General features: G+C 53.5%; 1 protein-coding gene across 5 annotated transcripts in view; it reads right to left on the bottom strand.

The window, feature by feature from the left end:
- Positions 1–2,190: 2,190 nt before the first annotated feature.
- Positions 2,191–23,161, bottom strand: part of SLC7A1 (solute carrier family 7 member 1) — a 64,846-nt gene continuing 43,875 nt past the window's right edge. For all 5 annotated transcript variants that reach the window (XM_055140976.1, XM_055140978.1, XM_004604549.2 and 2 more), the window contains exons 3-13: positions 20,122–20,509; positions 17,538–17,696; positions 15,298–15,472; positions 13,803–13,924; positions 13,157–13,379; positions 12,278–12,417; positions 9,716–9,818; positions 7,741–7,958; positions 7,372–7,538; positions 6,642–6,750; positions 2,191–5,895 (exon numbers count right to left, since the gene is read on the bottom strand). In XM_055140976.1, coding sequence (XP_054996951.1) covers positions 5,792–5,895; positions 6,642–6,750; positions 7,372–7,538; positions 7,741–7,958; positions 9,716–9,818; positions 12,278–12,417; positions 13,157–13,379; positions 13,803–13,924; positions 15,298–15,472; positions 17,538–17,696; positions 20,122–20,491 — 1,890 coding nt within the window. In that variant the 5' untranslated portion in view covers positions 20,492–20,509 and the 3' untranslated portion in view covers positions 2,191–5,791. The remainder of the gene's footprint in view (positions 5,896–6,641; positions 6,751–7,371; positions 7,539–7,740; positions 7,959–9,715; positions 9,819–12,277; positions 12,418–13,156; positions 13,380–13,802; positions 13,925–15,297; positions 15,473–17,537; positions 17,697–20,121; positions 20,510–23,161) is intronic.

The following is a 23,161-nucleotide window of genomic DNA, read 5'->3' as shown; positions in this document are numbered from 1 at the left end:
CCCTGGGGGACCCCAGGTCCCGGACACCACCTCCCCCATCCCCGGAACTGTTTCCATGTGCGGATGCTGCAGACCCAGCAGACCTCATCCACCTCTTGGGGGATCTGGAAGGCCCTGGGGGTGTCAGGGCAGGGAGGAGGCGGGGTGGTGGGCTGGCACACTTGGTGACTCTGTGGACAGGGGCACACGCTCTGATGGCCCCATGCGGTTCTGTGTTACATATTTGTGTTTGAAGCATATTAAAACAAACTTGAGGGACCTTCTGTGAGAATTTGATGTGATTTGTCCTGGGGTAGAGGGTGTATTCCACCAGCCAGGGCGGACCCCCACCACCAAGGCTTGTCATTAACTCTCATCCCAGCCCTCAGGTCTGTTTGGGATTAAGTTCTGACTTCTCAGGCTGATGTTCCTGCCTTTTGGTTTCTTCGACTTTCTTTGGCCTACAGAGGGCGCAACTGTCTCACCTCCGCCCCCCCCCCCCCCATCCCCCCCGCCAGGGATTCCGCAGCTGAAAGCAGGGCCCCAGCCTCAATGATTTTGCTTTTGAGGTCACACCTGGATATGCTCAGGGGTTACTCCTGGCTCTGCACTTAGGAATTACGTCTGGCATCTGGCATTGCTTGGGGGATCATATGGGATGCCGGGAATTGAACCTGAGTCAGCTATGTGCAAGGCAAACGCCCTACCCGCTTGTGCTATCACTCCAGCCCCATCCCTAAGCCTCCTCTCCTATTGCTTTTTAGGTTTGGCTGCATTTCTTGGAAGACTGACTTAACTTGGTCAATTTAAACTGATCCATTTGGAACGGGGCCACAGGGTCATCCAGGGTTGGTACTCCGATCTTTGTACTCTGGGGCTGCGTAGCGCCACCACATGATGGTACCTGGGAACTGCTTGTGCGTCCTCCATACTGCCAAGGCCCAGCTGTTAAGGGGCCACTTCTGGGTGACTGAAAGTGTTTCCTACGGAGCTCGGGAAATTGTGTTCCCAGTCAAGTCGCCACCCCAAAGCCTCAAAACAGAAGCCCCTAGGGACAAGTGCAGTTCGGGGGCACTTACCTTGCCTTGCACGAGGTTGACCCAGGTTTAATCCCCGGCACCATATATGGTCCCTGAGCCCCACCAGGAGCGACTCCGGAGCGCACATCTAGGAGTAAGTCCTGAGTACCGCTAGATGTGGCCCCAAATACAAAAAAAAAAAAAAAAAAAAAAAAAGACTGCAACCCCGGTGTGAGACCCGGTCCGATAGGGCAGGCTGCTGCCTGCGGGCCCCGAGCCAGCCACTAGATGGCAGTGTGGCGCCGCGAGAACGCGAACAAAGCCAGGCACCCGCGCAGTCCCAAAATCGCTTCCTTTCCAGGGGTCCAGTGAGGTCTCTGGGGCAAAGTGATCTACTTCAGGATCTGGATTCACTGGCGCCTACGAGGCAGCACCTGGGGGTGGCGGCGCGTCCCCGCTGAGCATACTATGGGTGGGTGCTTGCATCCCTCCGCTCCGGCCGCTGGTCTGGACCACGTGGTCTCCGCTCCTCAGGGATGGGACGACCCATCTGTCCCAGGGATGGAGGGGCCCCTGTGTCCCCGGGACGGAGCGCCGGCGTATCTTAGGTCACTTCTCTGTGCTCGGTGGGGCCCGAGGAAGCACCAAGGTTCTGTCTTCACTTCTGGGGACACCCACAATCCCTGTGTTTCGTGCTAAGTGCGAAGGCCCACTCAATCAGACTTCCCGGTCAAGAAAAAAAAAGGTTTTTCTGAAGTGGGAGCAGAAAGCCCAAGATTTATAACAACAGCTCCGCTCCTTCTCCCAGCCCCTCTGCCTGCAGGGAGAAGCCACTGGTACCCCAAGTGTTCAGAGGTCCAAGGACAAGATAGGAATGGCTGTGGGGACTTGCTCCACAACACCCCAAGTCAAGTTCTTCCATGTGCATTTGGCAGGGTCGCTCAAATGGTCAGGGGCCATCTGGGGCTTGAGAGTGGGAGATAGGAAGGCAACATCAGGAAGGGATACAAAACGAGGGGTGTACACCCGGGTTAAGGTACATTCTGGGCATTCCTCAAACCGCCAGAAAACAGGTGCAACAAATTCAGCTGTGGGAAGATGGGAAGGTAACAGTAGCAAAGGATGGGTTCTATTAGCGTCCACATATCCTCCACCCCGACCTCTGAGCGCAGCTGAAAATCTTGAGATGACACAGGGCACACCAAAGGAATTTATTAAAACTTGCGGAGGCATGGGATAATGTAGCACCCCCCCCAAAAAAAAGGCTTGATTTTACAACATAAAGCATGGTTCAAGTTGTCAATATGCTGTTGTTTGCAAATAAGAGATACGAGAGTTTCACAATTTTTTAAGACTATGAACATCTAGGCTTATTCTCAAAACAAAATACAAAAGGGAGGGAGCAGCAGAGACCAACGTGATTGGCATTTAGCATCAGAGATCTAAATTGAGTATTACAATTATAAGAAACTAAGAAAACTATTAGAAAAATAGATCAAACAAGCAAAAAAATATACAATTTACATAATTAAAAAACCCACTCAACTCTTGTAATAATGGCTCCATGTTCAGTAGGAGAAAACGGTCACTTCCAGCAACCACAGCTATTCGGGTTTGACAAGAAACCAACCCTCGGGACCATGACTCTTGTGCTCAGATCCGTTGACTTTGAAAGGCACAACTTAAGCAGGAAACTTATTTAAATATATATATATATATATAATAACTTCTCAAATAAGAAAATGAGTCCCAAACGTAAAGGCTTGACATCAAGAATTATGAATTCATCGACCCTGTTAATAAATTAACAAAGTTAGATAAAAAAAAAAGCATCTTCGTGGCATTGCTGCCTGCCTGGTGGCCAGCTCAGACCCTGAGAACATCCTGAGGCGCTTCACGGGTCGGGGGGCCACACTCCCAGGCCACACCTTTTTCCAGAGATCACTGCCACTCAGTGAAGCACCGGGCTCAGAGACTCTGGATTAGAGTTAATACGAAGTCAGTTTTGCTGTGTTTTTCTGTTTTTTTTTTCTTGCCTTAAAAACCCATGAGGCATCATAATTTCAGTGAGGAAATACATAGCTTCTCAAAATGAGTATTTCATTGTAAAAAAAAAAAGTCCATGTAAGTCTGACAAAATGCACATACATCTCACTCACCCTAAATGAGTCTTGTATACAAAACTCAGTGTGATGGCAAACGTACGCTTTAAATTACACAGAACAATGATACGGAACTGGTATTTGGCTCTGTCTTGTGAACTCTGAACAGTTCTGCACAGCAGCATCAACACTCCCCACTGCAGGCGGGATGTGGCTGCACCCACAAACCTCACCCGGACCTCCTAGGACACCTGGGGGGACCTCACTGCTCTTGTCAGTGGTGGTGCTTGAATGCCGACAGAACCATGTACTCTGAATGCCGATGGGGGGCCCAGCGGCATCAGGTGGGGTTTGCTCCGGGTGTAGGAGGCATGTCCGGGCTCAAAGAAGCAGAGGGAATGCTTCGGAGTTTGGAGTTTGGGGTGTCCCAAGTGTGGGAGCCGGTGGCTGGTTAGCTGAACTGAGAAAGGATCTGCAGCAGCAGACCCCCAAGGCAGAGCCTGGCAGGTCTGAACGCCTTTCCCAGACAGCCTGGGAAAAAAGGCTCTTCTACTCCTCCCTCTCGGCCAAAGCCAGGCTGAGGTGTGAGCAGGTGGGGTGCAGTGATTGGGGTCCCCCAAGGCGAGACTCCTTCACCCTTTTCTCTTGGGGAAGGCCCTGGGGCTGTTGCTTCATGAGTGTTCACGCAAGGTGTGTGTGGGGAGGGGTGTCACAGGAGCCAAGAAGGGGTGCAAAGGGGTCCTTCCTTTGGGAACTCCTTGGTTCTGGCGCACAGACATGAAACACTTAAAGGGTGTGTCCCTAGAAATGTGGGACCTCTGGTTGTGTGGGAAACACCTACCAAGCTGTGAAACAGAATCACAGAATCCTGTTCTTGCCCAGGGCAAGAGGATGCAAGGTGCAGGACTGGGGGGCACGGTGTGTGTGTGTGTGTGTGTGTGTGTGTGTGTGTGTGTGTGTGTGTGTGTGTGTGTGTGAGAGAGAGAGAGAGAGAGAAAGAGAGAGAGAGAGAGAGAGAGAGAGAGAGAGAGAGAGAGAGAGAGAGATCGTGGCGGGGAGAGGGGGCAGACCAGAAGGATGAGGGTCACCAGTCCAAACACCATTCCAGCCCTGCCCTGATGATACAAGAGCTAAAGGCCTGGACCAGCACAAGGAAAGGGCTGGAAAAGAGCAGGGGCTGCTTGCCCACACTGCCCCCAGCATCCTCTGTGCAGTGGGGCTCACGCTGCCACCACCCACACACCTGCCACTGGGCCAAGTGTGGTACAATCTCCGCTGTTGGGAAACGTCATCTGTAAACACTCTGCGGGCTGCGTCTCAGGAGACAGGCAGCCACTAAGAGAAAGTGAGAAAGATCAGCTGCCGTTCGCCACCTTTCTTGGACATAGTGTTCTCCTTGGATTTGGTTGCTGACATGGGGGGCGTGGAGGGGAGATATCCAGAATATTGGGAAAAACAAACAGTTAACAGGCAACCAAAGCCACCCCCAAGTAACTTACACGTCTTGAAATATTTTACAGCACCACTCTGCAGAGTTTAACACCTTTCTTTGGAAATCCGAGCTTTAGGTTCTGATGACCTCCCTCTGAAAGACCCACCAATTCTGTTGAGAAGCTTTCAGCCAAAGGTGACCAGACTGGGGGAAGGCCGGAACCTGGCCGCTGATGGCTGACCAGCAGCCTCCTGGCTGGGCCCTGCACCTTGCATCTCTCTGCAAAAGCTTTCCGGGACAGGGAGACAAATGGTGTCACAGTTTTGAGCCACTTCCTGCCCCACTGCGTCCAGGGCCTTGGCAGATAGAAATGCAGCTTGGGCGTCCTCTGGAGTGTCCACACAGCCATCCACACCCCCATCTGTGCCTCTTCCTGGATCCTGAGTTTCTACTCTGCCCAGGTATCAGGGCACTGGACTATTCCCTCCTTCCCTTTCCGGGTTGGTGAGCTGTCACCAGGCCTCCAGCTCCATGACAAGAAGGTGTCACAAAATGGCTGGAGGTGGACAGGGACCTAGTCATCTTCACCTATGACCCAGGGGGCCTGGACACACTGAAGGAGGTGGATGTGGGGGGAAGGAGCCAGGGGAAACGGGGTTCTCAGGGCTGTCTTGCAGATGTCCCCCAAAAGACAGAGCCATGCCCCAGTGCCACGGGCCACATGCTCGGAAGCAGCAAGAGATGGGGAGGGAACAAACATGGGCGCAGCGGGACCCCCAGTTCCACGGGGAGCAGCAGAGGCAGGAGCAGAGCCAGCCTCCGGGGCCAAGCCCTGCTTGGAAAGGAAATGGGGGGAGGGGCCACAGTCCCAAGGGCCTGGACAGGCCAGCAGCGAGCCGAGGCGAGGCACGGGAGCTGTGCTCCCCCGTTGTGACGGCGGCTGTGCAGGGCCCAGGGTCCTGTGGAACATCTTACATGCCAGATGACTGTTTGGGGCTGGGCGGAGTCTGGAGTGTGCCGGGAGGTCTGCGGGAGCGGGGACTCCTTCCTGCCCGAGCCCACGAGGAGACGGGAGCTGCGGTGGTCCCAGGTCCGGGGGCAGTGTGGAGCCTGCAGGGGGCGACCCAGGCGGGCTTCGGCTGGGCTGCCGTTCACGCGGGGCTGCCTGCTGGGGTCCACCGGCGCCCGAAGAGCCGCTGGAGCAGAGCCGGGCACTGCCGGGGCGACCCGGGGCCGAGCTCAGGGCCCAGCGCCGTGGGTCACTTGCAGCGGTCCAGGTTGTCGTCAGGAGTCCGTGCAGGGCCAGTGGCCAGTGACGCCTCCACGCTGTGCCACAGCCCGTAGCCAAAGTAGATGGTGAAGCCTGTGGGATCAGGAAGAGCCATGAGAAAAGGAGCCAGGACGCGCACAGGGGCCACAGCTTCCAGGGGCTTCCTCCCATGCCACAGCCTCAGTGAGGGGGGAGAGAGAGAGAGAGAGAGAGAGAGAGAGAGAGAGAGAGAGAGAGAGTAGGGTGGGGGATGGGGTCCCAGCAAGGCGACAGGATGCTCTGAGGTCTGGGAATGTCCCCACGGCTTCTTCCCTAAGTGAGCATCAGACTCACAAGGTGCTGAAGCCACCCAGTACGGTTTGGACACCACAAAAATCTGATCTGAGGCCCGGAGCCATAGAGCAGCGGGGAGGGCACTTGCCTTGCACATGGCTGACCCGGGTTTGATCCCGGCATCCTATGGGGTCTCCCAGTACCACCAGCAGGAGTAATTCCTGAGCACAGAATTAGGAATAACTCCTGAGCACCGTCGGGTCTGGCTCCAAACCAAAACAAAATATAAAACAAAATATCTGATCTGTTTGGTGTGAGGCACTACAAAGATGTGTTTGGGGACCCCTCCCCTCCTCCCGCTGCCCACACACATATCTGTGTTGCCACCTCCCTTCCACCCCAGGGGTCATGGCTGGGTGGATCGGAGACAAGGGGGGCTGGAGGGCAGTGACCCGCATCCGGCATCCCGCCCCCAGAGGGGCTACAAAAGGGCATCCAGAGTCTGAGGACATCAGGGTGGGGGTCCCAGAGAGGCCGCCACGAGCTCCCACTCCCCCATCCCATACCAATGAGCATCCAGACGGCGAAGCGAACCCAGGTGCCGCGGTCCAGCTGCATCATGAGGTAGACGTTGACGAAGATGCTGAGTACGGGCAGCAGTGGCAGAAAGGGCACCTGAGAGGCGGGGGCGGTGTCAGACAGCAGGTGGGGCACCCCCAGAGGGACCCGAACTTGGGGAGAAGGGCGGGCGCACACAGACACACAGGGAAGGCAGCTGGCCTCCAGCCCTGTGGCTCAGGGGACTGTCCTACTGAAGGAAGGGCAGGAGGAGGGCTGGGAGCTGGGGGAGGAGCGGGGGGGGGCAGCTGCTTCTGTCACACAGCAGGAGGCTTGGGTACAAGTAAGCAGTGGGCGGTTCTATGTCTGAATGGGGCGGTGGGTCAATCAAGGATGGGAACCTCTGCAGGTCACCAACACTCAGTGACCCCCAAGGCTTGGTGATGACGCAGGGCCCACTAAGATGGAGTTAGGGAGAGCCACGGGGCGTGAGGGCCAGGGACGGCCTCCTGTTCAGAGGCTGTCATTGGAGCAGTCTGGGGTGAGGTGGTCCCTGTCCACACCCCCAGGAGGGCCCTGTCAACACCTAAAACCACATCCAAAATGGGCCTTGTCCATAACCCCCCAGATGGGCCCTGTCCACATGCCCAGGTGGACAGAGTCCATCTGCCTCCCTCCAGACACCCCCCAGAGCCCAAGCTGAAAACTCCCCAAAACCTGCAGGGCCCCGCAGCTCACCTTGAACGAGAGCTTGGTCTTGCTCTCAGGCTGCCTCCAGATGATGGCAGTGACCACAGCGCAGAGCAGGGCAGAGCCCGCCAGCAGGAGGATGGCCCACCACTCGCCCTGGCTCAGTGCGCTTCTGCCAAGCACAGCCACGATGCAGAAGGTGATGATAAGAATCGCTGGGGGGTAGGGTGGGGAGGGGGGAATAAGCAATTAAGTCATCTCTCAAGCTTCCAGATATCCCTGGCTCACCCCAAATCCTCTGGGGGAAGGAGGCATCATTTCTGCAGCATCACTACAGTCCCGAGTAGCTCATGCCACCATCCCGGGATCCGGCCCCACCCTACCCCAAACACCACAGAGAGAAGCTGGAGCTCATACCTATGAGGCTTGTTGAGATGTTGACAATCATCCCGGAGAACTTGGTTGGCTCTGTGTTTCTGGGTGAGAGTACGGCCTTCAGGGAACAGTTCTGTGCTTCCCTCAAAAAGCCAGTCTGGGAATCACTGGTGCTCACCAGCTCATTCTGGTCCACGTGGTCTAGCTCATCAGTGGTTCTGGCCATCTGGTAAACCAGGTTTGGTTGCTCTGGTTGGTACCTAGAAAGAAATGTACTGCATGAGCATCACAATACCCCTTAACCAAATAGAACAACACATAGTAACTCAAGTTCTTAGTAGGTCTCCAAAATGCAGTTGGTTGGGCAGGAAGGGCATTTGCCTTGTATGCGGCAGACCTGGTCTTGATCCCCGGCATCCCATATGGTCCCCCCAAGCACCACTAGGAGTAATCCTAAGCATAGAGACATGAGCATCACCAGCTGTGGTCCCCCCAATATAATAGCAATAATAAAATTCAGTTGGGTAGAACACAGGTATAATCTAGATAGAAAACAGTTAAGATCGATGAACTTCCCACCAGGAAGACATAGAGGGTGTCATCTCGCCTCCTCCCCTGCTTCTGGGCAATGTCCTCATTGATGTCTCTGTTTGGGGCCAACATGATCACGAACTAGCCCAGAGGAATGTCCTGACAGGTGTCTCTCGGTCTATACAGTAGAACTGGCCCTTAAACTCTGAAGATATCAAAACACCCCCAACAAAACTACAGCTGCAGGGATTGACAGGTAAGAAATAAAAAGCAATCATATCTGGATCCCATCTGGAGTAGAGAGCCAGGAAAATGAGTTTACAGGCTGATGAATAGAACAAACTCTGTGGGACTTAATTGGATCAATTCATTTTAAAACTCAGAGTGTCTTGAAATAAATAACTCCGGTGCTGGGGGAAGGCTGGAGCCTAGGCATGATTTCCAAGACAAAAACTACCGACAAAGAAAGTATCCTTATCCTCCCATCCCAAATAAGCAGAGTTTGACTCTTATCCAGCAGATTTGAAATCCTCTCCCCATCCCCAGCAGGCACAGACTCTCTCCCCGTTGAATTATTTTACTTTCGGAAAGTGGCTTCTAAGTATGAGTGTATAGTATAGTCCACTTGGTTTGCAGATTAACTGGTATAACACCACTCGATCCACGGAGAAAGGCCATCAGAGAGGATCCCCATGTTAGGCCCTGGGGAAGAAGCGAGTGCTCAGCAAACAGGCAATGACTGCTTCCACCAAGACTACCAGGAAGCATCGAGATTCATGGGGTCTCTGGTCTTGCAAGCCTAAAGTAAGTACCGGAAAAGAAGGAAGGAGACTCTCACTGGGTGATTAATGCCAAGTCTTCATGTTCTCGTGGCAAATGCTAAATGCTTTCCCGGCTCATCCCTGGGAGTGAGGAGAACTGGAGTAACGGGGTAACGCTCTGCGTGGGTGGCAGGTAGAGAGTGCTGTGGGACCCCAGGATCCCGAAACACCGAGCCTCGACCCAGAACTGCTTTTTCGCCCATGGGCCTCGGCCAGATCCAACATGGCTTAAAGAGAACCTGGAGGCCTTCCCTCTCTACCCTGGATGCTCAATGCCCTCAGGACGCATCACAAAAACCGGCCTCACAGCTGACCCAAGCAGCCCCTGCTTCTCTTGGTTTTCCCAATTCCTACTGGGCCATTCCCCAAGCATCCTTTGCCCTAAGGACAGAATCAGACTGCAAGAACTGCAAGAACTAAGCCTCCAAAAATTCTGACCCCCAGGATGTAGGTCCAAAGTTGGGCTGAGAATCTATCTTTAAATGAGGACACAGGACAGTGTGAGGCCACTCGAGGCCCTTTTCAAGGATGCGATCAACCACAAGGTCCTGCCCTCCCTGTGGTACTTCCACCAACCTGCAAGTTGAAGTATGGACACCGTTAAGCTGACCCGAGGAAACGCCAGCAGGGCGAGTCTGTACTGGGGATGGAAAAGCCGTACATACCTTAAGACCAGCACACAGGCAGCCACCAGAGAGTAAGCCAGGAGAGTGCCAATGGACATGAGGTCCACTAAGTCCTTCAGGTCGAAGAGGAAGGCCATCACAGCTGGGAGGGAGAGATGTCAGACCCATGAGTGTTCCCGTCACCCACTGAAGCCAGAGCCACCACCCCCCACCATGGACCCCAACGCTCAGGAGATGCTGGTCCTTACTTGACCCCTTATTCAAGCCTGTCCTCCCACCCTCCTTCCCTTCTTCCCTCTCTCCTTCCTTCCTTGGCTCAGGACTTACTCCTGGCTCTGCGCTTAGGGATCACTTCTGGCCATTCTTGGGAGAACAATGGGCTGCCAGGGATAGAACCATGTTGGTTGCATACAAGGAAAGTGTCCTGCCTCTGTGCTATCTCTTCAGCCCACTCCCAGCCCTTTCCATCAAAAAATATGGCGTAGAAGAAGAAAATTCCCCCATCCTCCCCCAAACCCCCCCACAGAGATAGTCGTACAGTCAATAACAATAACATTAATTGTTCTGGTCTCCATGACCCCACATGCATCAGCAATGAGAAGCCAGGGAAGGGGAAGTCTGTAGGAGCTCCTGACCCAGACAGGTGACCCTATAAAGCAGTGTGGTTCCTAAACAATCTGAGGCATTCACTAAAATGCCCATTTAATTAATTATGGTTTGGGGGCCACACCTGGCGGCACTCAGGGCATACTCCTGGCTCTGCATTCAGGGATCATCCTGGTTGGGCTCAGGGGACCAAGTGGGGTGCTGGAAATTGAACCCAGGTCAGCTACATATAAGGCAAGCACCCTACCCACTGTACCTGCTCTGGCACTGATGACCTCCCACCTTTAGAAACTAAAATCAAGCATGCTCACTTACTTATTGGAAAATCCTTTGTCATCTGAGTACGGTATGAAAGTGTCTTAATGTGTATGCATATATCAGCTTTCCCACTTGAAAAATAACTCGGTGAGATCTACTGTGGAACACTTCCAAGACACATGGGATCAACCCCAGTTTAAACATAAACATACACTGTTATTCTGTCAAAAGACCTGGGCCCTGGTAATTCACCGCAACCAAGAGAAATTTAAGTTGAGAACAAATAGGATCAAAGAGCACTTCTTCGAAGGGCCTTCTGGAGAAGCAGGGCGATGGCCAGATGTGCAGGTCACAGGTGTCTCGGTCCCACTCACAGAGAAACTTGACACCACCAATTCCCGGCCTGTGAGGTGAGCTCTGAAAGCCACCCACAGAGAAAAGCGCAAATCCCTGACTTGGTGAATGGTGTTTTTATGAACTCTTTCAAGATTATAGCTTAATCTCCTTCATCAGCACAGGAAGTATGATCAAATAACATGTAAATACTGAAAGAAAAATAAAGGACACTATTTCCAGTTCCTAAACCTCTAAAACATAATAGTTATATTTTGGCATACGGCATTCCGTAACCTGACAAGTGCAATCACTCTCAAATAGAATCACGCAGCCAATCTGTATAAAATGTTAATCCACGGAACAGGCACTTTGCTAACGGTGTGACTACTACGACAGTCCCTCAGTCCTTAAGCACAGTCAAGTGATCTACCAAAGTCCCTGTGCGCCAGGCCTTGGCTGGGTCCGGGTGTCCCGGCGAGCCACAAGAACCCATGGCCCCGGATGCACCCTGGAGAGGGCCGGCTGCTCTGAGCATCTGCCCCTTCCCTTGCATGCCCCGGGCCCCCACTGCATGTCTGTTCCCTGGCACAGTGGCTGCCGCCTCCCGGGGTTAAAAGCAGACAACAAACACCCCTCCTAGCTGATGAAGCACGTGTTCCTGTACGCGTGTGCCATGGGCCCCTTCTCCTTGGCTGGGGGCTCCTGAGTCATCTCACGGCTCAAAGGATTCATTCGTCTGCTGATTTCAAACTATTCCTAAAACCACAGCAGCCCTCCCCTGGTCTTCACTCATCAATGCCCTCCCCAGCCCCTGGAGAAGAGGTGGCAGAGCAGCCTGTGGAGTACTGAGCAGACGACGTCTGGGGCTCGGCTACATGGACAGGGAATTTCCAGTCACGACAAAATGTCTCTGCTGACTTGCGTCACATGCAAGGCTGTGACCTGATCTAAGGCTCTTCAGGCAAACATTCAGTAAAGGGGCCAGAGCGATAGGACAGTAGGTTTGCCTTCCACGCAGCCAACCTGGGTTTGATCCCCAGCATCCCATATGGTCTCCTGAGCACCACCAGGAGTGCTCCCTAAGTGCAGAGCCAGGACTAAGCCCTGAGCACTGAACACAAAACCATACAAAAAAAGGCCAGGGGGCATTGAAGGGTTGATGTGCATTTTATGCTCTGTCCGGTTAGAAAAGAAGAACAAGAAAACTAAGAGCCACCTCAGTCCGCCTGTAAAACTGCCTTTTGTTTGCAGTAAACCACATGCCGGCATCAAAGCCGAGGGCTGAAGGAGACCACGCCCACCCGTACTCACTGACCCGCACGGCTAAAGTCACATTCCTCAGGAGTTTATAATAACTCTGCCATGGAAATAGCAGCAGGTGACGTTCGTCCTAGTTCTTACCGGCAATGACGCCTGAGGTGATGGTGGCAATCACCGGGGTCTTAGTTCTATTGTTGATCTTTGCCAAAAACTTAAATAGCAGTCCATCTTCGGCCATGGCATAGATGACCCGAGGCATGGGGAACATGGAGCCTAGAAGACTGGCCGGGAGGGAAAGGAAGAACATCAGCGACACCAGAGCACAGCCACAGACGCTCCATAAGGGGATCCCTCCAGCTCACTCTCTAGACGGGGACCCCAAATTCTCACCAAGTCCTTTCACCTCCAGTCTATGTGAGGCCTAAGCACAATGATCTCCGAATTCTATAAACGGGCTCCCAGAACAGCACTTAGCTGCACGAATGCAGTGAAAAAGCTGGCAATGTTCATCACAGCCTAGCACGGGAGCCTAACCATAACTCTGGGTAGAAAGGAATTCTGTACTCTTATCATTCCTAACTGAACAAAAGGGGAGAGAAATGCGTCACTTTGCCCGGGAGGGTTTCTTTGGGAGAAGTCAACATTTAGCAACTGTCTCCTGTTGACACCGGCTAGAAGGAGTATCAGGGGACAAGGTGATTTCCACTTCCCTTTCCAGGTAGATTCTACTCTCGGGCCAAATTCCAATAATGTCTGGAGAGGCGGCCCGGCTGGCGGCCAACAGAGGGGCAGCAGTTCAGCCCCTGGCTCAGCAGCAGCTCAGACTCAGATGCTGGGCTTGTGTCACAGAGTGGCAGGAACACAGTCAACCCTTGGTGTGACTGAGAGGAACAATGAGGGAGAAACAGCTCCTCAGGGCTAGCTCTGGCCCAGGTGTGTTTCCATGCAGGGCCCGTGACCACAGATCCCAAGACCACCCTGACCCCACACCATGCCTGGCAAGGGCCTCGGATGCCTCACCTGGTGGAAAGGGCACAGAGGGAGCCCACAGCCACCGCGTACTTGGCGCCGTCCCAGCCCACGTGCTTGAAGGCGTCGGGCAGCGGGCTGTCCTTGTCCAGGCAGAAGTACGGCGTCATGAGCGTGAGGGCAGCCGATACTCCAAAGTAAGCCACGAAGCAGATGAGGAGGGAGGCCACGATCCCCACAGGGATGGCCTTCTGAGGGTTCTTGACTTCCTCACCTACGAGCAGCCAGGGGTCACACAGGGCGTCTATGAGGCATCCACCGCGCCTGGGATTTCCAAGCACCCTGGGACGTAACTCTGAATCCCAAAGTCATACTTCAGCCACGGAAGCCATGCTCTGCCATTTCCTTTAGTGGGGGTCAGAAGACGCCCACCCCTCAGTCAGCCCTGGGCCCTCCCAAGCGTTCCCTGTGGCCGTAGGGCCACTCGGCTCGTCATGAACGTGACACTCTCCTGTCACAAGCGGCCAGCAGGGATGTGATGAAGAGGGGGAAGATGGGCAGAAGCTAGAATGGACATGGGAGCCACGTGGGGAACAGCAACAACTGCCACGTGCCCCTGGAAGGAAAAGCGTGGCCCGGGGGGAAGGTGCCCAGCCTGTGATGGGAGTGTGGGGGACGCGCGCATGAGTGGCCGCACCTGTGGTGGCGATGCAGTCGAAGCCCACGAAGGCGTAGAAACAGGTGGCTGCCCCCGACAAGACGCCAGAGAAGCCAAAGGGCATGAATCCTCCGGCACCGGGGTCCCCAATTTGAGTGTCACTGGGAAAAAAGGAGCCATGGTTACAGCTCACAGCCCCGAAAGAAGCCACGGCGAACACTGGCCTCTCGCCGGGCCCAGCCCCCGGGCCTCAGTCACAGCCGTTACCTGCCAATCCATTCAGACTCTGCAAGGCTGCTGTGGCCCAGAGCCACTCTCGCCTCGATACACTCAACGGTGCAGTGTGCACCCCCCCCCCTCTCTCTCTCTCTCTCACACACACACACACACACACACACACACGGTGCCAAGGAAATGGCAGCTTCTGCTCCAGCAGCACCCTCAGGACACAGGGCTGTGTGCCATGTGCCCCTCCCCTGAAATTCTGCCCGTGACCGCCAGAAACTCAAGTCTCAAAAACAGCATTGTCCAAATGCTGAAAGAGGTTGAAAGAGTGGATCCTTTTGCTTTGGACCATACCCAGTGGTGCTCAGGGTCAGTCCTGGCTCTGCACTAAGGGAGCACTCCTGGCGGGGCTCAGCCCCCGGGGGTGGTAGGGATTGAACCTGGCATGGCAGCTTACACACAGTTATAACATGAATGACTGCGGGGTGGCGGAGGAGGCAGTTCTCGGGAGGCCTGGGCACGGGTATAGCACTAGAAACTTTTTTAGAATACCACACGATGCAAATAGGGGGAGGTAATGCTGCTCAAAGACATTCAATCTCCTGCTGGGGCAACAGTTCAGAGGCCCCTGCATGCTCTTGACCCGGGCTGGATCCCTGGCACCACACACTGTCCTCTGAGTATGGCCAAGAGTGATCCCTGAGCACACAGCCAGGAGAAAGCCCTGAGTGTGACCCAAAATCAAAAGAAGAAAGAAAAAAATAATTAAATTCTTCTCTTAAGAAAACTCTGTGGTACTGATCCCAGCGGCAGGGCCACCACATGCAATAGAATCTCCGTTCTAAAGCCTCAACGCAGAGACTAGGATTTTTGGTGGGGGGTGTGGGCAGAGACAGAAATCCCTGAAGAGTGCTCAGGAGGCCCAGGCACTCCCTTCCTGTATTTGTGTTTGTTTGGGGGCCACACCCAGCAGGGCTTAGGGCTTACTCCTCGCTCTGTGCTCAGGGATCACTCCTGCTGGGCTTGGGAGACCATCTGGGATGTCGGGGACGGAACCCGGGTCGGCCATGCGCAAGTGCCCACCCTGTGGTACTCTCTTTCTGGCCCATCTCCCTACAACTCTTGGTCTACCACGCTGAGGGTTCAGGGTGGGGCCCAGGAGTACAGGCCAGCCCTGCAGGGCCTCATCTGGAGATGCTCCAACCCCCTCCTTAACCCCTGTCTAAACCAAGTCCCCACCCACAGCAGGCACCTCTGAGGCACCAGGCGTGACCGAATGACGGCTGCAAGGACAGAAGAAACCACTCACTTGTTGGAGCAGAACCTACTGGTGCCGTTCTGGAAATCCTGCTCCGTGAAATTCCAGTTCTTGACGGAGCCTTTCACGAACCCTGACACCATGATGAAGCCCAGGACCAGGACATTCACGCAGGTGAAGATTTTGCTGACCATGGCTGATTCTTTCACACCGAAAGTCAGAAGGCCTGAAAAGGTGCCAGAACAGAAAGCCATCTGAGTTAACCTCATAGGACAAAAGGGATTGTGGGGAGGGGGGCGGGGCCCTTTGCACTAGTCCAAGCAGTGGCAAACCCCTAAAGGCTTCTGGGAGCTTCTGGGACAGGGGGTGGGGCTGACTCATTCTTCTCTTGTGCACAGGACCTTGAAATCAAAGCTCCCCAAGCTGAGGATATCCTCCGGGATACTAGCAAGGACAGCAGACACAGGGGACATCTGGGGCTGACCCCCAGTAGCAAGCAGGCCCCTCAGCCCCTTGGAGAGGAGTAAGGTGAGCCACTGACACCCCAAGTCTGGCCTGTACCCTCTCACAAAAGCACAGGACCGGATATGCCCTCATGGGAAGGACTTATTTTTTTTCAATGGGGAGACAGTGTGTATACTTTCTGCATATAATGTGTTTACTTTGTCATGACATGTGAGTTTTTTCAGATGACGGTATTGTTCAGATTCACACAGACAAGTTAGGAATAGCAGCAATGACAATTCTGCACCTCTTCCTTGGACTCTGTGCTTGTAAAACCAGCTCTGAGCTAGCCAACTACTCACAAGAGGGGCTAGAGCAACAGCACAGTGGGTGGAGCGTTTGCCTTACGCATGGCCAACCCAGCCCCAACCCTGGCATCCCATATGGCCACCCTGAGCACTGCCAGGATTCCTGAGTGCAGAGCCACGAGTAACCCCTGTGCACTGCCGAGTGTGACCCAAAAAGCCAAAAACTAAAGTTTAATAAAAATAATAAAATAAAAACAAAAGCATGCAATAAAAACTGCACAGCAAACACAGGACAAGACTATCCTATAGCTTATGCCAAGGGTTAAGGTGCTGTTTGGGGACTTTTAGGGTTCAACTTCCAACACAAAGCAAAAAGGCTTGGGAATAGCGTACATGGCATGCATGGCTGCCTTGTGGGGTCTAAGAGTACTTCCAGCCACGCACACCTTTTAGAAACAGTTAAATGAAAAATGCCTGGCTAATGCGTATGCTTTGTGTGCAAAAGGCTGGGATTCCCAGACCCCACAGTCCAAGTCATTCCTTATGCACCAGGAATAACTCAAGTTAGGTATCCCCACCCCCAATGCTCTAGAAGCTTGTCAGAATAATCTGAGATCTGAAATATAGACATCTACAGAGAATCGAGCACTTAATCCCAAGGAACTGGACGACCCGCTGTGCCTTTCCTCCGGCACGACCCGCTGTGCCTTTCCTCCGGCATTCCTTCCTCTGGTGTTTCTGGCAATCTCAACAGTTGAAACTTAATTTCTGCTACTTGTTCCTGCCAACTGGACCATAAACACTGCTCAGAGTAACCTCCACAGAATGACTGCAATTATGTGGTGCATAAAACAAGACTGCTTCTTTAGAAAAGCACATCCACAATGCTCTGCCCTCAAAGGAGAATCATTGACATTCAGCTGACTGTCTGTACCACTGAAAATGCCTCACAGAATAAAACCCCCATCCTCATGGCTGAGACAGAGATCCAGGTCACAAAGAAGCTGCCGGACCTCTGAAATTCCGTAACCATAACTCCCTCGTGAAATATGTTTGACGTCTGATGCCTTGAAGGTTGCCTGATGCTTGGGGTCTGGACGCCTGTGTGATCTGCAGCCTCCTAGATGGCGTGGCACAGGCTGGAGTCTAGATGGCTTTATTCCTACGCCACATCTTCCTGGCTAATGAACCACAACTTCCTTTCTAAATGGCCATCCGCTGAAAACCGGATCCCAAAGAATTTGCATTTCTGTGTCACTTTCACAAGAAGGCTGAAGATCTGAAGAACTCCCCCCACAAACCCAAGTCTTCATTAGATGGTGCAGGAGTTAACATCTGTTAAAGTGGTCAGCCCACAATAAAGCTGTAAGACGCCAATTGGGTTCATAGGGTGAATATAGTTATTACAAAAAGGAGAAAAATAGTGAGGGTGGGGGTGTGGGAGAGAAAACAAGGAGAAAGAACCCTCCTGAATGGAAGCCTGTCACAAATCCTGGACTCTCCCCACTAGCCTGCGGTCCCTCTCCTGTGTGGCTTTACCTGTTAAGATAAGAATGATAATCACAGCAAATATGTCTGGAGTTTCAGCCAGCACTCCGGGGGCATTCAGAGCCATGTGTTTTCGAGAGAATTCCCCAATGGGCTTGCCTATCATCTCATCGAATGTGGCGCTCCAGGATCTTGCCACGCTGGAAGTGCCTGTCACGAAACATACACACCAGGGAAAAAGAAAGAAAAATGATTAATAGAGCATCGACTACCAAGTTTACTGCTTAGAGCATCCACGTGAGGATCAAAGATGGTGCATGGAAATCCCAGGACATTTGAGCTCAGAAGCCGGGGGTGAGAGGTGTTTGCAGGGAAGCAGGAGGAAGAGAAGGTTGCCAGGGCCTGGATTCGAAGGGTCATTTTCCATCATGACCCAACAAATAATGGACTCGGTGCATTCCAAACATGCTGGAAGGACAAAGAATCAAGTTCTATGGAATAGCGCAACCCCAAGCAGCCAGCTAAGAGGCACTCTGATGGCATTTAATCCATCTTCCATTCCAAAGAGAAGCATAGGTGGGTATGGCATTTAATCCATCTTCCATTCCAAAGAGAAGCACAGGTGGGTGGCTGCCATTAGCAGGGTTCCATGGAACCAAGGCCAGTGCACCAAGTGCAGATGGAGCTGCAATGCTCACAAAGTTTCTTCTCCAAACCCTTCTGGGGTAAGGGCTGTCATCAATTGACTCCCCAGTGTTATGGCCCTCCCAGCTGGAGGGGCCGAGGAGACTCACACAGGGACATGCCAGCTCCAGGCTCAGGAGAAAGACTCCTGCCCAGACCCCAGCGACTGGATCATCCACTCACACCAACTGTGTCAGACACGCAGGTGCCCAGGGACCCCCTTACTCTCTCCCAGTCCCCATACACAGCACCCCACATGCCAGCAACAGGAATCAACTCACTTGCTCTCTTGATCGGAATAGTCCCAGCTTTCCCAGCCACACTCCTTGGGACATTTCCAGAACCTAATATTCTCAGAACATCTTCCTCTCTTGTCTATTGGCTGGTGACTACCATCTGGGCCATCCACAAGATTAAGCCTGCATTATCTTCAGAGACACTAAGTCTTTCTCCAACAGCACAAAATCAAACCACACTTCCTCTTCCTGTGCAGTCAGTCCATTAACACAGCTGTCCACCAAGGCCACAAGCCAGGGCAAGAAAGTGGTTGCCCCAAGTGCTGATGGGTCTCTAAGACCCGCCCAGCTCATCTATGCACATGCACGCACACACGCACGCACGCACACACACACACATGAGTACAGTGCTCTGGGTGACAACCTCCTATTTGTCGGTCTAGAAGCACCGGGCACTTCACGTTCAGGTAGCTCCTTGGGAACTATAATGGACTTAAAATAGTTACGCTCCTTCTTGCCTGCCACCTCTAGATTGCAGCTTGTATGAACAGGCACTAAAAATAAAGGGGAGGTGTCACTTACAGAGCTGGGGTGGGGACCTCTGAAAGCTGCCCTGGGCATGTAGTAGTGGTGTCCTAATCGGCCCAGAGCCTGAGCATAGGAGGCAGCTCACAAGGGGAGTTTTTCTTTCCTCTCTTTCCTTCTTACAGTAGAAAAACATACTGTGGTATTTCATAGTATACATGCATCAAAATGTCATACTATACACCATAAAATTTTGCTAATTGTTTCTAAAAAATATGAACCAACACATGCAGGCTCACTAACCTAGATCCTGTTTCATAGACCTCTTTAAAGGAAATAGTCATTAGAGACATTAAGTCATTATAGCAATAAGAACGAAACTGTAAACAATGTAAGTACTCCATAAGGACATCCAATAAGTTATGCTATGTGCACAGGCTCACATAATAATACAAAACTGTGGCGATATCACTGTGGTAAAATAGCTAACACTGTAAGAAATATTTTACCACCTATTGTTTTACAGATAAAATATATGGGACAGGCAGAGATAGAGCAGAGTGGTGGGATGGAGGCCTTGCATGCTCGCTGGGCCCTGAATCCACTGCCCAGCAGTTAATGGCCCTTGAGCTGCCTTCCGTCACTGGGTACCCCAGGCAAAAAATACACAGTGAGTGCACCAAAATATTCCATTTGCATCTCCCTCTAAGTAACCCCATCAGCAGAGATGGTCCTGCTCCTCCTTTGGTCTCTAGTAAAAGCCTGGCACAGAGAGGGGCTCAATAACTATGTGCTGAATGAATGAATGAGTAAACAAATAAGAGAATCCGTTTCTCCAGGTTATCAGCCTCTGTACAGCCTCTGATGTGCCTTTCTGTATTTCCCCAATATTTCTGCATCAGTGACCTACTGACTTTTTAACAGTAAGCCTGACTAGAAACATTCGGTGTGTCTGTGTCGCTGCATGGAGTAACCAATAGGAATGACCAGCTTGCTGGTAAGGGTCATCCCCACCAAAGGCCAGACGCACCCTAACTCCGTAAACAAGGTCAGAAGAGAGAGCTCGGTGCCCCCCAGCCCCCCATAAATTGTGCAAGGAGAGATACAAAGGCAATTGAGGGAGAGGAGAGGGGAAGGCAAGAAGCAAGAGCTGAGAAACGGGCACAGCAGGCACGGCCTTCGGTACTCACCAATGATGTAGGACAGGATCAGGTTCCAGCCAGTGATGAAGGCCCAGAGCTCCCCAACGGTGACGTAGCTGTAGAGGTAGGCCGAGCCCGTCTTGGGCACCCGAGCACCAAACTCGCCATAGCACAGGCCCGCCAGCACCGAGGCCAGCGCCGCGATCAGGAAGGAGATGACAATGGCAGGGCCTGCGTCCTCACGGGCCACGGCGCCGGCCAGCACGTACACGCCGGCGCCCAACGTGCTGCCCACGCCCAGCGCCACCAGGTCAAAGGTGTTGAGGCAGCGGGACAGCTGGCTCTCCTCCCGGCTGCAGTCCACCACCTTCCGCCGCAGCATCTGCTGCCCAATGCCGAGCAGCAGCTTGCACCCCATCGTGCTCCGCTGGGCCGCCTGCGGGGAGGAAGGAACAGGGGTCTTTCAGCGCAGGCGCCTGCCCCCTCGCCCACCGGCTCCCATCACGCGCACACGGCAACCGAGCCCACTCGGCCTCTGCTGGGAAAACAATGAATCCCTGAGCTCCTGTGCGGCTGCCCCTGTGTCCGTGCCACCAGCCTGCACGCCAAGGGAGGCCAGGGCCAATGACACCAGCTGTTTCCCGGGCGGTCCCAGCGTTGAAGGCCACCTTAGTCTTCCTGAGCCTTGAGCAGGCAGAAATGATGAGTATGGGCACCTAGCTCAGGGGCAGAATTCCTGCCCTGGGGGGGAAAAATCACACAAAACTCAGCAGGAAAAGCAAGGCGTTTTTCCAAGCACACAATTACTGAGCACAAACGAAGCAAACCAAGCCGTGTTTCAGTCTGATAATTTAAAACCCGAAAGCTCCGAGGGGCAATGACAAGGCTTTTCAGACCTTTCGGGGATCCTGTGATTTCAGCTTTTGTTTGGGAGTGCTTGGGGGACCTTACATGATGCCAAGAATTGAACCCGGGTCAGTAATATACAAGACCAACGCCTCAGTTTCTGCACTGGTTCTCCAGCCCCAGAGAGATTTTGACTCTGAGGTTCACAGAGTTTTGTGCTGGACAGAGAAACACTGAACAAATGGGGGCTTTGGGATATGAAAGCAGGTTCCATCTGCTTCCTGGGGAACGCTGCTGGGTCGGCAGATGAGGCGAGTGGCTGTAACACAAGGCCTGCAGGCCACGCACCCTCACCAGGGAAACACCAGAGGTTGTTGTCTCTGAGAGCCAGCATGGACGTGGCTCTCCTGACATGGCCACGGCCTTGCTGAGGCGCTCTGTCCCGGCCACAGAGCCTGCTGGCCAGCCCAGGGCCAGTTCCCAGGCAGGGGTGGGGGAAGGGCAAGGGGAGGAGAAACTCGCTCCTGCTCCAGAGAGTGGAGTGCCCAGGAGGCTGCCACAGAAGATGGCATCAGTGTGGAGACGCCACCTTCCCATGGAGAAACCAGTACACGCCTCCTTATCCTCACAATCAAGTCCTGATGACCAGATGACATGTAAGAAGGACTCAGGAAACAGACCCAGAACCCACATCTCAAACGCTGGCCTCCGAGAAATCACCCCAATCCAGCAGGAGCCTGGCCACATGCCTCAGAACTTTCTGGCAGGGCCATCGAAAAAGTCTAAGAAATGGTTGCACACGCAGAAGGGTCTCAGGCAGCCAGGACGACCACTATGCTAGAGTGAAAATGGTGGTGTGAAGGGGGCATATTGCAGGAATGTCTTTGAGTCAAGCACAAGGACCCTGGCCACTGGCCCCAAACCACCTGCAAGCTGGTCCCTATCCCCAGAGACTTGGGATGACTTGAAGAGATGACTTTCTCTCAGAGCAACAGCACGATGGGAGGGCACTCACCTTGCACACAGCCAACCCAAGTACAATCCCAGGCATCCCCAATGGTCCCCTAGGCACTGCTAGGAGTAATTCCTGAGCACTGCCAGGTTAGGCCCCAAAAAGAGTGTGTGTGTGTGTGTGTGTGTGTGTGTGTGTGTATGTGAGAGAGAGAGAGAGAGAGAGAGAGAGAGAGAGAGAGAGTGCACTTTCTTGCAATCTGCATTTCCCCTAGCCTAGAACAGCTACTGCCTCAGAGATAAGAGCTCCAGCTCTGGCTGATCCCTGAGCATAGAGCTAGGAGTAACCCCACCTGAGCACAGAGCCAGGAGCAACCTCTAAGCACTGCCAGATGAGGTTTGCCTCACCTCACCCCCCAAATAGAAAGAAGAGCTCCAATTCCAAACAGGCTTTCTCTTCTTCTGCACCAGGATGTCAGCAAGCGCCACTCAGAGGAAATGCTCTAGTCCCCTTCCCTGCCCGCCAGCACAGTGGACCTGCTGGAGCCCAGCCCTTAAGGGGGAGAGCAGTGCAGCAGCTGCCGGGGGCCTCCTCCCAGGAGCCTTCAGGCCACGGTCTGAGGAGGACATTTTTCTCCCTCTCCTGCAGGCAGTGTTGAAGTTTTTAATGAGTAACTTCCACTGACCAAACCCTGCTGCATTGTGGCCACTGGAATACAGACCCATTCATCGGGGGTGGCAGCTCTAGCAAGATCCAGGCTTCAGGGCCCAGAGCTGCTGCCCAAGCATAGCCTCAGGGCCCCTTGGGAGAGCCCTATCCAGGCAGAGGGTCACAGCTGGCGGGTCACAAAGAGGTGAGACTTCTGCCCAGACACATCAAGCTCTCAGATTGAGGACTATGGGGCCAGCGTGATAGTACAGCGGGTAGGGCACCTGCCTTGCAAACAGCTGACCCGGGTTCAATCCCCACCATCCCACAGGGTCCCCTGAGCACCTGAGAGCAGAGCCAGGAGTGAGCCCTGAGCACCACTGGGTGTGGCCCCCAAACCAAAACCAAAAAAATAGAAAGGAACAAGGAATGCCTTGGCTCTGCTGCCCAGCCCTAAGGTGAGGAGAGAATTCCCAGCACCACACGAGGTCTCGGTGTTGGAGGCAACGCCCACTGTCCAGCTGGGGCGCCTGAGCTTCTGGTGGGGAGGAAATGCTATCACAGGGGAACTCGGCGGGGAGGAAGCAGCCTGGAAATGAGTGACGGTGACGTGGTCTGGGGAGCGGTAGTTAGTGGGGCTGG

Source organism: Sorex araneus, chromosome 1, assembly GCF_027595985.1.
Source record: "Sorex araneus isolate mSorAra2 chromosome 1, mSorAra2.pri, whole genome shotgun sequence".
Classification (NCBI taxonomy): domain Eukaryota; kingdom Metazoa; phylum Chordata; class Mammalia; order Eulipotyphla; family Soricidae; genus Sorex; species Sorex araneus.
The sequence above is the reverse complement of the archived record's forward strand: the minus strand, read 5'-3'. Positions and strand labels throughout refer to the sequence as shown.